Below are 16,171 nucleotides of genomic sequence, written 5' to 3'. Positions count from 1 at the left end.
AAAGAGGATTTATAGAGAATATATTTGGCAACCAAAGGGGAGGAGATTTGAGAAGATACATACAAAATCATATAGCGCTGCGCAGACCGTTTGGCTAGTGACATCAAAGTACCGCGAGAGCGTTTTGAAAGTTAGGGAAAGTGCTTTCTCAGCCGCTCTCGCGGTACTTTGATGTCACACGCCAAGCGTTCTGCGCCGCGCCGAAAATAAGTTGAACACAGATAACTGTAGTCATTGGCCAGACTCTTAAACTGTTATTGAAAGGCAACCATTAAAATAAACGGGGGTTTGACAAGCGTTTATGGGCAGGGATGACACACTCAACCGACATCGACCGACGCGCTTGACAACAGAGTTAAACTGCGAGTCTGCTGGAAAATACGCGATGTTTACACCTGCGATTTATTTGCGTTACTAGATGACGTTTACTATTTTGTTATAAACAATTAGTAGCGGAAAATTTTAATCAAGTAAAAATTGCTTCTAGGTCGGGTTTCCCTGTCAACTCCAGTACCCCAATAAACCCCATCATGAACCCCATGAACCCGGGTCACAGCAGCGGCATGAGAATGCAAGCAATGCCTCAGAATTCACCCTACAGGGGTATGGCCAGCACCCCGAACCAGTACCACCAGGTAAGTGCAGAAACTGATCTCTCTTATTTGTTCTGTTCACGCCATACTGTCTTTATTTAGGAAGTGTCATTGCTTTACTAGAAGTGACGATTTAACGACAGCTTTGGCTTTTCACACGATTAAATACTGTACGTAATAAGCTGCAGGAGTGTTTCTTTACAAAAAATTTTAAAGGCTTGTTCCAAAATGTTTATAAAACTTTTAGAGCACTTTATACTGAAGCCCACGAGCAAACATCCACTTCCGCATTTAACTTCATTGCGGCCGTTGTCATGATAAAAACACGCGCGTGCTTTACTTTCAACAGTCAACTTCTAACCCAAACTAGTTCTGCCATGTATGAAAATAATATTATGCTAATACACGATGTATAACAAAATTGTTATGACGTGTGCCTGATAATACAATGTTTTTGGCCGGTAATATGATAGTAGTGGTTTACGTGAGTTGCCCGCCAAAGCACATTATATCATTATCCTCAATTTTAATATTTATACATCATATATATTTTTATATTAGCTTGGCTTCTTTTATGTATGTTAACATTTTAAACATTGATAAAACATATCAACAAGTAAAATAAAATAAAATCAACAAGTAAAACAGAAACGTGAGTATACTATATCAGTAGCTTAGCCCTCCATTTTTTTTTATCCAATTTATAAATTGTGGTAACTTAAAAATACTCAAAACTATAACCGCAGTATTTTATTAGAGAATATCAAATCAAATAGTACTGTAATTATTTGTACCCACAGCGCCCAACTATGCCACCCAACCGAGGATTACCAATGGGAGGCATGGGGTCTATGGGCTCCCCCATGCCTGGTCCATCCTATAGTGGAGGCATGCCTATGCGGCCTGGGATGCCTCAGGCCCCGATGGACCCCACTCGAAAAAGACTCCTTCAGCAGCAGCCTGTTGGTCTTATGGGCCCCAGAAGGGGGTTAGTATATGTACTAATCATTATTTGTGTGAATTTTGCTTTGCTGCCTTAAGATAAATACTGTGTCATACCATGTCACTATTTCCATGTTGGTCTGAATTATGAGCCTTATGAGCAGTACAGGTTAATGATTAAAACACATCAAAGTAACTGGGTTTATTTCAAGAGGTTTAAAATAAGTAGCTTGTTGTGCTTTAAGGTCCAATGTTTTAACTGTTTGCAGTGAAAATGTCATTCTTTTTTGTGGTGTGCAATTAAGATCTTAAGTTATGTGAACTGTGCACTCTTTGTCAAAAAAAATATTCTTGCATATGTGCATGTTTGTTAAACATCTGCTGCGAATTTTCAGAGTTAAGCGACGTAAGATGGCTGACAAAGTTCTCCCACAGAGGGTAAGTGTAACTATTACAGTCCATTTGTGTAATGGTGCACATCTCACGGCGAGTTTCTCATGCTTTTTGTGTTGTTCAGATCAGGGATCTGGTCCCAGAGTCTCAGGCTTACATGGACCTTTTGGCCTTTGAGAGAAAGCTGGACCAAACTATTGCTCGCAAACGCATGGAGATACAGGAAGCCATTAAGAAGCCTATCACGGTATATCTCTTTATTTCGCTTTTGATGAAAAATCCACCTTTATAAAAAATAAAGCTTTTTCTGGAACGGCCCGTGCCATTTTTAAGATCTAAAATATCATAAAGATTTGATTTGGGCCAGTAAGCAAGCCCATCCATTCGAAACATCCTGGCATTGTGGCGGCACTTCCTGTATTATCTGTAAGCTAGTTACATGGATTAACTGATCTCCATATTGTTTATGTTCTTCTCATACAGCAAAAGCGAAAACTGAGGATATACATTTCCAACACGTACACACCTGCCAAACCAGAAGGGGAGGAGGCTGAAAAAGTGGCATCGTGGGAACTACGAGTGGAGGGCAAACTCTTGGAAGATGTACGTAATGCGTTTCACTGTGTGTTTGCATGTTGCCATACAGTAAGAGCTAAATTCTTGACAAGCCGATACAGCTCCAGATAGGGCTCACTTCGCCACTCTTTTTTTTTTTTGGCAGTCTTTAGTCTCTCTGGTCTTCACTAGCTCATGTCCTCAGCTCACTCCTTCGAACCAGATGTGCTGTAAGCTTTTCCACGTTCCCTCGCTGTAAGGTTTTTTTGGCAGATTCTTTGAGGACAGGCATTGAAACTTCAGCCCGTTTTGTGAAACGAGTCCGTAAATGTCTGAGCGTGTATTTGCCCAGCCTCTGGTGGCGTTACTGCAGATTGAAAAGATGAAACGTTTCTTTTTTCCTTTTTGTGTTTCTCTGCTTCAGTGGTTGTACGTTGTGTGGTATTGTAAGGGAGGGATCGAATTGCACAAGCGTGTACTGGCGCAATAGCTGGAGGAAGCTTGTGTCTGTGAGTGTGCTGCTCCCCCAATGTGGTCAGCACAAAACAATGCAGAATCAATCAATGACATAAATGTACTGAACAATAGATTAACATGTGTGTTCTCTTTTTTCTTTCTTTCATCTTTAGCCTGGGAAACAGAAAAGAAAGTTTTCATCCTTCTTTAAAAGCCTTGTCATTGAACTGGACAAAGAACTTTATGGCCCAGACAATCATCTGGTGGAGGTAGCATTGTTCATGAGAAAATGAGTTTTGACTTTATTTATGCTCCTAATTAATTTTCTTTGTCTTATTATGAACAATTTATCAGTACATTTTAATCTAAAAGAAGAAACATTAATATTTCATCTAAATTGATTAAAGGGGTCATATTATGATTTTTTTTTAATTTGTAAAATAAGCCTTTGATGTCCCCAGAGTACGTATGTGAAGTTTAAGCTCAAAATACCCCACAGATCATTTATTATAGAATGTTAAAATTGCCACTTTATAGGTGCGAGCAAAAATGTGCAGTTTTTGGGTGTGTCCTTTAAAATGCAAATGAGCTGATGAAACGCAAATGCTGATCGCAATGATGGTGGTTTGTTGAAATTAAAAACTCATTTGTGCTGTCAATCTTTGCATTAAATTGCATTGTATTGGTTGGATAGTGCAGATTAAGGGGTGATATTATTGTAATAAGATCCCCTTCTGACATCACAAGGGAAGCCAAATTTCAATGACCTATTTTTTACATGCAGAATGGTTTACCAAAACTAAGTTACTGGGTTTTCTATGTTGACAGAAGCATTGGGGACCCAATTATATCATTTAAACATGGAAAAAGTCAGATTTGTATGATATGTAGACTTTAACTTTAATTTTGTGACAAACATCTACAGTAAAATGTAAATATACGCTATACTGTTTTTTCCTGTTAAATGTCCTATTTGACATTATTGTTGTAAAAATAAGTTTTATGCTGACTTAATTTGATGATCATAATCTATTCTGTTTGTTATAGTGGCACCGAATGCCCACAACCCAGGAGACGGACGGCTTTCAGGTGAAGAGACCTGGAGATGTGAATGTGAAATGCACTCTTCTGCTCATGCTGGACCACCAGGTATTACAGGCACACATAAATAACTTTACACACTATTCAAAATTCATATTGAAAAAAACTTTATTGTCTATCCCCACAGGGGTAGAAAATTGACTTTAGACCAGAGACTCAACAAACAAACTAACAACAATACAATACAACAGACAAAGTACACAATTTAAAAAAATAAATAAACATCTCCTCTATTTTCTATTTAAAATATTAATAGCCATTGGAATAAAAGTGTTCTTATATTTGGCCTTTTTCGCCAAAGGTACTTTGTATCGTCTGCCATACGGAAGTAAATCAAAGGAACTATTAAGAGGATGGGCAGAGTCTGTCACAATAGCAGATGCTTTCCTTTTTACTGCCACAATGTAAAGATCAGACAGGATTACCTGTTTCACACCAATAATTTTACCTGCTATATTTATAACCAGCAGTTGTCTTTTATTTAAAGTCAATTATGTGTCTTTAAATATGTAACTTTAAACGTCATCATGCTTGAAAATCTCAAAAACAACACAACAATATTGGCACAATTCCCAACAAAACGTCATCCACAGAGTATTTCCTTATCAGGAAACATGTTTTTAAATATGTTTAATAAAGTTTTAAAGAGCTGCCGGAAACTTGGTGGTGTTGACGTTGATGACAAGAGTCAGCTGGTGTAGTTCGCTTGTAGACTAAGGTTAGCTTTTGATTTCTAGTAAACGCATTTAGCCTTCAAAATTCATAAAAAGTGGTTCATCTGTGAAGATTATTTTGGATAATAAGATTATTATTGTAAAAATTAAGGTTGGATCGGAAAAAATGTCCCCTTATGAGGGCCAAACTTTATCATGCTGACATTAACCATACAAACTAAAAGATAACTAGGCCACAGACTGCTCATAAGTAAAGAACAGAGTTTACCTGTTATAAGTCCTCTTAAAATTTACTTAAACGCAGTATTAAATAAACCATTAACTTTTCTTTGCAAATACTGTAAACATGTTTAACACTAATGAGTACAGTCAATTACTTGTTCTGCATTACATTATAATTTTCTCTCAAAAATGGCTTTTACACTGAAATGATTTCATTGTTAATTAAATATATTGAGTTTACAGATTCATCAGTCTTTTCTCCTTTGGTCAAAATGTGATGATGTTTCTACAGCTGGTGCTACTTGATGGTTTTTATTTCCCGTCATAAGAAGTCTGGCGTACTTATATTTATACCCGTGTGCATCTCATAGTGACAATTAGCCTAATGATGAACATAACGGTCATCCGCTTACTTCACAGAAAAAAATTCCTTTCTATATCTCCCGAAATTTTCGCCTGTCAAGTAAAATTGTCTGTTTATTTTTTGACACGTTCAAGATTGAATAAGCCGTAATGAAAGAATATAGCATTAAACTTGTTTTTACTTGGGGTCCTAAATAAGTTGGCAAACTCACACCTGACATGAACGCCCTGCTCCCATGGACAATTTAGCTTTTTTGTCTTTTTCTGGCCATTAATGAGCTAACACGTTTTTGATAAAAGTGACAGTTTATACTGTCACAATCGTGCTGAAATGCTGGAGGCCCACTGCTCTGCACATTTTGTATGTTTCACTTATTTAACACACCATTCAAATCAATCGCTCATAATGGAGATCCCTATGAACTGAACTGATAAGAGAGACATCCAAAATGTGCAAAGCAGTGTGCCTTTAGGAAAGGAGTTGAGAACCACTGGGCTGGACTACAGCTGTTTCGTGCCAGACTCGGATGTTTAGGGCGCAACGCTTCTGCAGTGCTTGCCTGGGATTTTCAAATGGAAGTGGGCCAAGACACTTACATAATTGCCTGGGCTCGATTCAAATGTGCAGCGATCCTTATTTAACACTTGTGTTCTATGGGATTGCTGTGAAGAAGAGTGAGTGAGTGAGTGTCCGGGTTGGCCTACAATATATGTCATCCCTTCGGCACTCTATAACAATACACAAAGCATGTGAAACAATGCAATGACAAAATATGGTATAGAAAAATTATATTTTGATAAATAAAAACTAAAATAACATGATATTTCATGACTTGGACAAAAAAAATCTTCCTGACTTTCAATGTCTGGAATAGACTTTTTAAAATTCCATGATATTCCAGAAATTCCATGACCCGTGGAAACCCTGGCCTGAAATCTTATCTGCTCTTCTCCTTCAGCCTCCACAATATAAACTGGATCCTCGTCTGGCTCGACTTTTGGGCGTCCACACTCAGACCAGAGCGAGTATCATGCAGGCCCTGTGGCTTTACATCAAAAACAACAAGCTACAGGACTGCCATGAGAAGGAGTACATTAATTGCAATCGATACTTCAGACAGGTAAACCCAAAAGCAGATCTGTGCTCTGTTTAAATAAGTCTCTATTCAGGCTGAAGTAGAAACACTTAGGTGCTATACAAAAAACCTTAAGATATTTAACAGTTAGTGTAATATTTGTGTATTATGACTTAAATTAGCTTATAATGAACAGCATGACATTGAAGAATCACTTTCTTTTTGTTTTTCTTTAGTGCACAGAAATTTAATTGGTGAAACGTTCATTTTAATAATGATAATATGTGCAAAAAAATCTTATAGACTTGAATTAGCCGTATTTTGAGACTGAAATGTCATGCATATAAATGAGGATGGGTTTTACTCACTTGTGCCAGTAAACTGCAATGACATGGTACATTATAGTGCTGTGCACCTGCAAAACTAATTCCACAGTCTAAATGATGTGCCTTGTTAAAGGACTAATTGATGATATATTGAGATGTTTGTGACTGAAGTACTGTAATCTTGTAGATTTTTGGCTGCCCCAGGATGAGGTTTTCTGATATCCCAATGAAGCTCGCCAGCCTCCTCCAGCACCCTGACCCCATTGTTATCAATCACATGATCAGGTGTGTGTGAGATTATTACCCTAACATTTCACTACTTTTACTCAACAGTTGCTTAATTTACTCTTGAAGAAATGCTTGTCTATAACTTAATATTATGCTAACTTATCTAAAATATTTAACCTGTGCAAAATCTGTTTTACCAGTCAAACATTTGGCACACTGAACTTTATTATTTTGAGCTATAGTTTAGGGAGTGGTTGGCTACTTTGGTTACCAAATCCGAATCTTAACATAATGAGTGTAATTCTGTAATGTGTTACTTTATTTGTAAAACATTTTGTGAGCTGTGCAAAGATTGTGGATTCGATTCCCAGGTAACACTGATACTAATAAAGTTACTGTGGTGTAATGACCCGTTTAACTATTTCCCCGCCATAAACGCTTTCCTGACAATGACGAGTGCTTCTGGCTTTCCAAGTATTTTCCTATAGCTCACTAGGTGGCACTCTTCCGCAACCTATAAAACTCGGAAGTATCGCCCTAGGAAAAACAGCTGTATATTCATGTAAGTTTTGAGAACCGCTCTGCATCTGATCTCGATCTCGATTTTTTTTTTTTTGAAGAAACCTACCCATATTTGAGAGTTTATAAAATGAAAACAAATAAACGTAGGATGACAGTGTTTTTTTTTTTTTTTAAAGCAGAGAGTCTTTCATTTGAGATATTTAATGTTTATATTTTTTAAGAATAACATTTTCTGGAAGGCATTTAACTTTTGTGAAAATCATGAAAAATGCTGGCGCTGGCTGGCAACTTTAAAAAAAAAAAAAACACTGGCGGGGAAAGAGTTAAAAGGGCTAAGGCATAATCAACCATTATGGGGTTTCCAACCTTAGCTGGCAGATCACCAGAGACACCATACTTAAGTTTTACTAATTTACTGGTATTAAATGTAAAGGCACAATAGCTATATGGAAGCCCAAAGCCAAAATAATAAATGAAACCTCAATTACCAAAATAAATAAAGTAGATAACCTAACACTAAAGAAACTACCCTAACTCCCTAACCAAACTGGAAAAGAAATAAGGTCAAGAAAAATAAATAAGTGGCAAGCCAACCTTACGCTCTGTAATTAACAACAAGCAAGCTTAAACTGAGTACTAGTAAATCTGTTACTTAGGTTAACACATACCTAAAAAATAAGTAAAAACACAAAATGGCTGGTGATCTGTCACCCCGGGTGGAATCCGGTGTTCCGTACGCCACAATAGCGACCACCAAAAGGAGCCCGCAAGTGCAGCTGAGGCTTAAATCCACCCGCTTCCACGATGAGTTATTCAATTCCTGCACACACACAAAGAGCAAAACAGCATACAATACAGATGCTGAGGATCATAACAGTAGATAAAATCATCCTTAAATCACTTTGTATAAAATTGTCTGCCAGTGTTTGGCTGATACTTCTATCCAAAACGACTTTAAAGTAAACTTGAAGATGAAAAGTTTAAATAATAAATGAGCTTGTTCATTGCCGTTATCTGTTAGTGTGGATCCCAATGACCAGAAGAAGACCGCCTGCTTTGACATCGATGTTGAGGTGGACGACCCGCTGAAGGCTCAGATGACCAGCTTCCTGTCATCTACAACTAATCAGCAGGAAATTGCTGCTTTGGAGATGAAGGTGGGTGTGCATTGACAAGAATGGCACCTGGTTAAACATCCCCCTCATTTTACATGTAAAAGCCATATTTGTATAATAAACCAAACATGTACCTTCCCCAAAAGATCCACGAGACTATTGAATCTATAAACCAGCTGAAGACCCAGAGAGACTTCATGCTAAGCTTCAGTAACAACCCACAGGACTTCATCCAGGACTGGCTCAAGTCTCAGAGCCGAGACCTCAAGGTAAACAGGAAGATTTCTTCTTTGGTTTTGGTTGTACAGACTTCATTTGGGCTCATGTAAGTCTTGTGATGGTTTCTGCAGCTGATGACAGACACTGTTGGGAACCCGGAAGAAGAGAGGAGAACCGAGTTTTACCACTCACCCTGGGTCACAGAAGCTGTTGGACGCTATGTATTTTCAAAGGTGTGTTATTGGTTTTCTATTGCAAGACTTTCCATACTTTTGTCTTCATGGTTATAGTGGCTGTATAGGGTTTTATTAACACAACGGTTCACTGTACTTGCAGGAGATGCATTGCATTTTGTCGCAATGCGCATATGTCAAATGAGTTAAATAAATGCTTGCAAGGCTGTGAAATGTTAGTTAATGTATTATTGGTAGAAGTGTTCAATAACAAGAATGTCATTAAAATAAAGTTAGTTTTTTTATGTATACTGTGTACTATAGTATTAATTTTCATGTATTATTATCAGGTCCAGCAGAGGAGACAGGAATTGGAACAGGTACTGGGAATCCGACTCACATAAGCATCAGACGCCAAACCTGCTGTCACATGATGACTTAGCTCTCCAATTACATCTGATAATAAATAGTTTTGTGTAAAAAATGGAGGCACTTGATCTAGATGTTCTCAGATGCTGTTACATAGCAGACAAACTGGAACACCTTAATATGGTTTTTCAGTCTTATGTATTCTGAGATAAAATATGATAATAAGCCATTCAATGCATGTTAATTACTTTATGACATAAGTGTATTAATTGCATTTTGTCATGCAGTAACATTTTCCTAAAAATGTTTCTGTTTTTCGATATTTTACAGTATAATTACTGTAGCTTATTCAGTAAAAAAACCTTGCAGAAGCAAACAATGCAATACAGCTTTTTGTCCACTTTGTTTTTACTGTATAAATATGTGTTCATGCTCAGTGTACCTGTGCCACTTTATTTCTAAAAATGTTTTTAATTCAGGCTCTTATATTTTCAAATATATTGCACAATATTAAGATTTAAGTGCAGTTACTTGTGATTAAGTAGATTAGTTATGGAAATGCAGTGTTTTTTGGAAATGTACAATGTATTTTTGGTCTCTCAGGAAAATATGCGCTGCACTGTGTTAAAGAGCCATGTTTTTGTGTTTCCACTCCGGTGGGAAATGCAGCACATTTGGTTGTCCAACTGTTTTACTTCAGTATGCAGCCTTTTTGTCTTCATCTTGTTTGTGTTTAGATTTTTTGATTTTAGACTTTTGCCAGATTTGTGAAAAACAATGTTTTAAATGTGCAAGCATCATATCTTTTGTTTTACAGGTATTCAAAGCCATATTTGTTGTTTTGTGTTGGGAATTTTCTGTTGTAATGTTTGTTGCCATTTATATTAGTGGTTGTTTCTATTGGTATAGGCATTAGTGTTTCAGCAAGTGCAGTTATGTTACGAGGAATATTTGGGTTTGTAATGCAAGTCAATCTTTATTAATAGCATCTGTGGTCATTGTGTTAATGATCACAGAAATACTTTGAACAGTTAGCACTTAAGTTCATTTCATGAGGTACGAGTCATAATCATCATCTTTTGTGATTGACAACATGTTACAGATGCTATTCATACTGTAGCGTTTTGTATGTACATTTACATTTGTGAATGTAAAGCATTCCTTTCAATTACTTTTTTTTCTATAACTAAGATTCTTTCTTTTTTGTAAATGCAGTGAAAATCTTAAAACTTGAGTTCCTTTTTGTATCAATCCAATGCTTGCTTTTTTGTACTTTTTTACTGGGAAATTAGAGCATTTTAAAAAATAAAGCTATTTCCATAATGGGGAAGTGAAATATTTAATGATAATGTATTGCCAATACATTTTTTCAACTTGCAAGTTTTTATAATTATAAATCTTTGCGGTTCAAATATTGATATAGAAAATAATATTTGAATTGCCATGCATAAAAATGGAAAGAAATGCTGTCTAGTTGAGCAGTGGTTCTCAAACTGGGGGCCCTGGGATGGTGCTGGGGGTTGTGAAATTTGGCTAATAAATTTAAGAAAAATAAGGCAACGGAAATATGTTTTAATATATTTTTATTTAATTCAAATTCAAAGTTTGAGAGTGTTTTTATCGTGAATTTTCTTTAGGTGGCTGCGAAGGGACACAGCTTAGGGGGTCTACTCTGCACACCAAAAAGTTTGGGAACCACTGTAGAAAGCAGACCTTAGGACAAACAGCAATCGTGTTGATGCATGTAAAGCATGTTAGTCTGGTAATACCTGTCCTAACCTCACCTTTATTCAACACGACGTGTTTTTAACCAACTAAAAGCAAACTGGTAGAGTAAATGTCAAAAACAAGTTCGCATGTAGTGACGTTAGCAGTCGACTGTAAAGAGAGCGCCAGTGAGCAGAGCGCGCTGTCCGTTCATGCCCGAAGAACACAAAGCGGAAATACGCAACTCACCACCGGAAGTTTGTGTGTTTAAGATGGCGCTGGACGGTATGGAGCAAGTAAGTGATGGTTTTTTTGTGTGTGTAACCGTCAACAGTTACTGTATCGTTAGCCGTTGTATTGTTGCAAGTCTTGCCTATTGTATTTATGTCCCTTGATGTGATATTACTTTGGAGAAACGTACGACAGAATTAGGGATTTAAAAACGCGTTTTCTCGGAGCGCAGCGGAGTTTGCTGTCTCATTGTCACAGTGACGTGAAATAGCACTGATCATGACAGGGGAAATCACAAGTAATAACATCATAGATCTTTGATCAAACACAGGAAATCTGTCATCTCTAATATGAATGTCTGAAATATCTAATAGAAATCTTAACTACATTACGTGATCGTAACATAGAAACCCCATTTCTCAGATCATAACATGATAGATTTTTTTAAGAAACGATGACATTACTTCATTGTAGAATTTCGCTTATTTTTTTCAGATAGTTTTGTTTAAGTAAGCAGGTTTATTATCACTGTGGTCTTCTGTTTTTGCAGATGGACATTGAAGACAGTAAAGGAGGCACTGGCCTTCGACAGTATTACCTATCTAAAATTGAAGAGCTTCAAGTAAGAATGACTAAATTTCCTAGATTATTGATGTAAGCTATGCATGAGAAATACTGTGTGTCTGTGACATATCTGAATGTGCTTTGTTTTCTCCCTCAGTTGACTGTAAATGATAAGAGTCAAAATCTCAGACGTCTGCAGGCTCAACGAAATGAGTTAAACGCTAAGGGTACGGCATAGCAATTGATTTAACATTATTGTTTTGACACTTTCTGTAATGTTATGTGTAATATGGCAGTGCTCAGATATATGATAATGGTATGGCGTTTATTTTGTGTTGTAGTGCGTCTACTGCGCGAGGAGCTGCAGTTATTACAGGAGCAGGGCTCTTATGTAGGAGAGGTTGTGAGAGCTATGGACAAGAAGAAAGTTCTGGTCAAGGTTTGGCAACCATTATTTCCTGCTTATCTGATGTCACGAAGATCAATTCCAGGATTGTTTTCATATATGTTGGTATTTGTATTTTTTTAAAGGTGCATCCTGAAGGAAAGTTTGTGGTGGATGTTGATAAGAACATTGATATTAATGATGTAAGTTAGTTTTCTTCTGTTCTTTTTTTTGTATTATCAGTTAATACCGCAATGGAATTGAAATGAAAAACTGAAATTTGTTATGGAATGTTGTGGCATTTATTACAATTGACTTATCTGTGAACTATTATTCTTAAAAAAAATCATGTGCCCTCATAATCTTTAATCAAAAACGGAAATCTTCTCCCCCCTCGAAACGATCCCCCTTTAGTTCCGGTCATATGGTATGGCAGGTGGCCAGTTAAGCGATTTTAGACTTTTTGAGCATCAAAGATGCTAAACTGAGCTGTTTTCTCTGTGCATACTCAAATGAACAAAAACTCAGAAGCCCACGCACAGAGAACCTAACCCTAACGCATTTTAAAAAGCCTCAAAAACAGCAGTTTATTATAAGTGAACAGTTCACAAAGGAATATCAGATGTATCCGCGTGTTATCCGGTATCCCCTTATAATTAATGCGTATGTTTGTGTCTCTTGTTAAAGGATTAGTCCATTTTTCTTAAAAAAAATCCAGATAATTTACTCACCACCATGTCATCCAAAATGTTGATGTCTTTCTTTGGTCAGTCGAGAAGAAATTATGTTTTTTGAGGAAAACATTCCAGGATTTTTCTGATTTTAATGGACCCTCACAAAAGTTTGACACATGTTTATTATGATGTGTGTGAACTTAATCCTTATCTTCCAGGTTACTCCAAACTGTCGTGTTGCTCTTCGAAACGACAGCTATACGCTTCACAAAATCCTGCCAAATAAAGTGGACCCATTGGTCTCCCTGATGATGGTGGAAAAAGTGCCAGATTCAACATACGAGATGATCGGAGGACTGGATAAACAGATCAAGGAGATCAAGGAAGTGATCGAACTTCCAGTCAAGCATCCAGAACTGTTTGAAGCTCTTGGAATTGCACAGCCCAAGGTGATTGACAGGACCGTAAAAGATGATGGTGCATTATGTTTACCTATGTTGTCTAAATGTATGTGTGTTTTGGTTGGCAGGGTGTGCTGCTCTATGGACCTCCTGGCACAGGAAAGACCCTGTTGGCGAGAGCTGTAGCCCACCACACAGACTGCACCTTCATCAGAGTTTCTGGGTCAGAGCTGGTGCAGAAGTTTATTGGAGAAGGTTGGTCCTCTTTTAAACACTTATAAAACATAATGGAATAATTTGCCTGATGTCACTACTAGAGCAAGCTCCTGATTGGTGAACACAGTGCGAATATCTGCCAAAGTTTCGATTTTTCAGTTTGTGCCACCTCATTCACCAAATCGCATTGCAGGATGTCCATCATTTCTTTTCATTGACCTTACATGTAAATGACACGCACTTATCACTTCATTCACACACCATAAGACATGGGCATACCCCCCTAAACACCCCCATTCTTGTCCTTACGTATTCTGTGTAACTGCAGGAGCTCGTATGGTGCGTGAGCTCTTCGTCATGGCCAGGGAGCACGCGCCCTCCATCATTTTCATGGATGAGATCGACTCGATCGGCTCGTCCCGTCTAGAGGGAGGATCAGGAGGAGACAGTGAGGTGCAGAGGACCATGCTGGAACTCCTCAATCAGCTGGATGGATTTGAGGCCACCAAAAACATCAAAGTGAGATATGAACATCTATCTGTCAGCTGTCTGCCAATAATTCACTTTAAAGTTAATGCGTATGTGCTTGTTTCTCTCAGGTTATCATGGCCACAAACCGTATTGACATTCTAGATTCAGCCCTCCTCCGACCAGGCCGCATTGACAGGAAGATCGAGTTCCCCCCTCCTAATGAAGAGGTCAATTCCAGCTCTGTTTTTACGCCTACTGTTCAGAGGCGTCATGTTTTTGATCGGTGTCATAGCTAGAAGCAACCTTATAAATGTGTATGGTTTGTTTCAGGCCCGCTTGGACATTTTAAAGATTCACTCACGTAAAATGAACCTGACAAGAGGCATTAACCTACGTAAGATTGCTGAATTGATGCCAGGAGCGTCTGGTGCAGAGGTCAAGGTAGGGCTGAACTTGACTGTGAATTAAATTTGTAATTATTTAGCTCGTTTTGCTATTCACCAGAGCACAAATATGAATCTACGACCACACGGTATAAACAGAATCAGCACAAATGACCACATTTATGATAAAATTTACATTCACCCTATAAGTAGTTAGGTTACGTTCAAAAGAAAGCACATGAACTGTGCCTAAGATGCCAAAGACTTGTGAAGTTTTGGAAAGGAGGAGTGCATATATGTACAGTTTTAGCGTGATTGGTTGTTGTTTTGTTTGTGCTTGTCTGACAGGGTGTCTGCACAGAGGCGGGGATGTACGCCCTAAGAGAGAGAAGAGTCCATGTAACCCAAGAAGATTTTGAGATGGCCGTAGCAAAGGTATTAGGACATGGATTTTACTGTTAGTGAAATGTTGTTTTCATGTTTATCACTAACTTACAATACATTTTCTTTTCACAGGTGATGCAGAAAGACAGTGAGAAAAACATGTCCATCAAGAAACTCTGGAAATAGATGTTAGAGTCAGTGATTTGCTTTTTTTTGTCTTGAAGTCGCTTTATTGTCATCATCCATATGTATTCAAAATAAATTGTTTCCCACTTGATGATTTCTCAGAGTAGTATTTTCTACAGTTTCATTACATGTACAGTTGTAATTTCACTCTTCTGTGAGACCATAACTGTACACCTTGTCATTAAATGTACAGTCCTGCCCAAGAATATTGGCAGCCTTCATAAATACGATCAAATAAGGCTGTAAAAAACTCATATGCATTGTTAATCTTTTATTTTAAAAATCACAAAAATGTATCTTTTCATTGGATAATAAGAATATAAGAGGAGAAATATCATTATGAAATTAATTTTCTTGGGACACAATTATTGGCACCCCTAGATATTCTTATAAGTAAAATATCTCTGAAGTATATTCATATTCACAATTTTAAGCACTCCAGCATGATTATGAACATAAAATCATTCAGCTCTGGCTTCCTGTTTCACAGAAATATAAAGAGGAGAGGAAACAAAGCCCAAATTCCCTTAATCATCCTTCACAATGAGAAAAACCCAAGAATATATTTCTGATGTGCAGCAAAAGATAATTAAGCTTCACAAATTGGTGACGTGGCTTTAAGAAAAGAGCCAGAGCTGTGAAAATTCTCATTTCAATCATCAGGGAAATGATTAAGAATTTCCAACCAACAGAAAATGTTACAAAACTGCCTGAAAGAGGATGTGTGCCTATATCATCCTAATGTGCGGTGAGAAGGAGAGTTTGAGTAGCTAAAGACTCTCCTAGGGTCACAGCTGGAGATTTGCAGAAAATAATTTGCAGAGTCTCTGGTTCAGAAAACATTTAAAAAAAATTGTCAAACTGACAGAATCAACACATGTTGGGAAATTGAGGTTTCAAAAAGAATTGAATAAAAGTGGCCAATGTGTATTAGAGAAAATCATTTATTTCATAATTATATTTTCCCCCATTTTAAATTCTTATTATCCAGTGAAAGGATACATTTTTGTGATTTATATTAAATAAAATATCAAAAGGATTAACAATGCAGATGAATTTTCATAGCCTTATTTGATCATATTTACCAAGGCTGCCAATATTCGTGGGCAGGACTGTGTTTTGAAATGGCAATAAGTGAAATTTACTTGCTGAAATTATACAAATTTAAAAAGTGTGAAGTGAAAATGCAAATGAATGTGGAAAATATAATACACAGAACAATTTTTAAACGTTTGCAATGCA

General features: G+C 37.2%; 2 protein-coding genes across 2 annotated transcripts; both read left to right on the top strand.

The window, feature by feature from the left end:
- The first annotated feature begins 270 nt into the window (after nucleotides 1-270).
- On the top strand, nucleotides 271-10,670 carry smarcd2 (SWI/SNF related BAF chromatin remodeling complex subunit D2). Its single transcript, XM_065253624.2, has 13 exons — nucleotides 271-635; nucleotides 1,394-1,581; nucleotides 1,931-1,973; nucleotides 2,053-2,175; nucleotides 2,412-2,531; nucleotides 3,113-3,208; nucleotides 3,987-4,088; nucleotides 6,259-6,420; nucleotides 6,889-6,986; nucleotides 8,473-8,608; nucleotides 8,713-8,835; nucleotides 8,917-9,018; nucleotides 9,309-10,670. The coding sequence occupies exons 1-13, from the start codon at nucleotides 531-533 to the stop codon at nucleotides 9,360-9,362; spliced, it is 1,452 nt and encodes a 483-aa protein (XP_065109696.1). The 5' UTR covers nucleotides 271-530; the 3' UTR covers nucleotides 9,363-10,670.
- Nucleotides 10,671-11,226: 556 nt separating this feature from the next.
- psmc5 (proteasome 26S subunit, ATPase 5) lies at nucleotides 11,227-15,020 on the top strand. The gene is made up of 12 exons (XM_065257753.2): nucleotides 11,227-11,330; nucleotides 11,816-11,887; nucleotides 11,987-12,056; nucleotides 12,171-12,268; nucleotides 12,361-12,417; nucleotides 13,107-13,337; nucleotides 13,418-13,544; nucleotides 13,834-14,024; nucleotides 14,105-14,203; nucleotides 14,307-14,417; nucleotides 14,708-14,794; nucleotides 14,876-15,020. The coding sequence occupies exons 1-12, from the start codon at nucleotides 11,247-11,249 to the stop codon at nucleotides 14,927-14,929; spliced, it is 1,281 nt and encodes a 426-aa protein (XP_065113825.1). The 5' UTR covers nucleotides 11,227-11,246; the 3' UTR covers nucleotides 14,930-15,020.
- Nucleotides 15,021-16,171: the final 1,151 nt, after the last annotated feature.

This window comes from Paramisgurnus dabryanus, chromosome 1 (genome assembly GCF_030506205.2).
Source record: "Paramisgurnus dabryanus chromosome 1, PD_genome_1.1, whole genome shotgun sequence".
Lineage (NCBI taxonomy): Eukaryota > Metazoa > Chordata > Actinopteri > Cypriniformes > Cobitidae > Paramisgurnus > Paramisgurnus dabryanus.
This window is presented reverse-complemented; position numbering and strand designations above follow the sequence as displayed.

Bases quoted from the DNA above. Each gene is read 5' to 3' on its own strand.
- smarcd2 (XM_065253624.2), top strand. From the start codon at position 531: ATGAACCCCATGAACCCGGGTCACAGCAGCGGCATGAGAATGCAAGCA. The intron at 2,532-3,112 runs GTACGTAATGCG...TTTCATCTTTAG, and splicing joins AGGGCAAACTCTTGGAAGAT to CCTGGGAAACAGAAAAGAAA. The intron at 8,836-8,916 runs GTAAACAGGAAG...TGGTTTCTGCAG, and splicing joins CTCAGAGCCGAGACCTCAAG to CTGATGACAGACACTGTTGG.
- psmc5 (XM_065257753.2), top strand. From the start codon at position 11,247: ATGCCCGAAGAACACAAAGCGGAAATACGCAACTCACCACCGGAAGTT. The intron at 11,888-11,986 runs GTAAGAATGACT...TTTCTCCCTCAG, and splicing joins CTAAAATTGAAGAGCTTCAA to TTGACTGTAAATGATAAGAG. The intron at 12,269-12,360 runs GTTTGGCAACCA...ATTTTTTTAAAG, and splicing joins AGAAGAAAGTTCTGGTCAAG to GTGCATCCTGAAGGAAAGTT.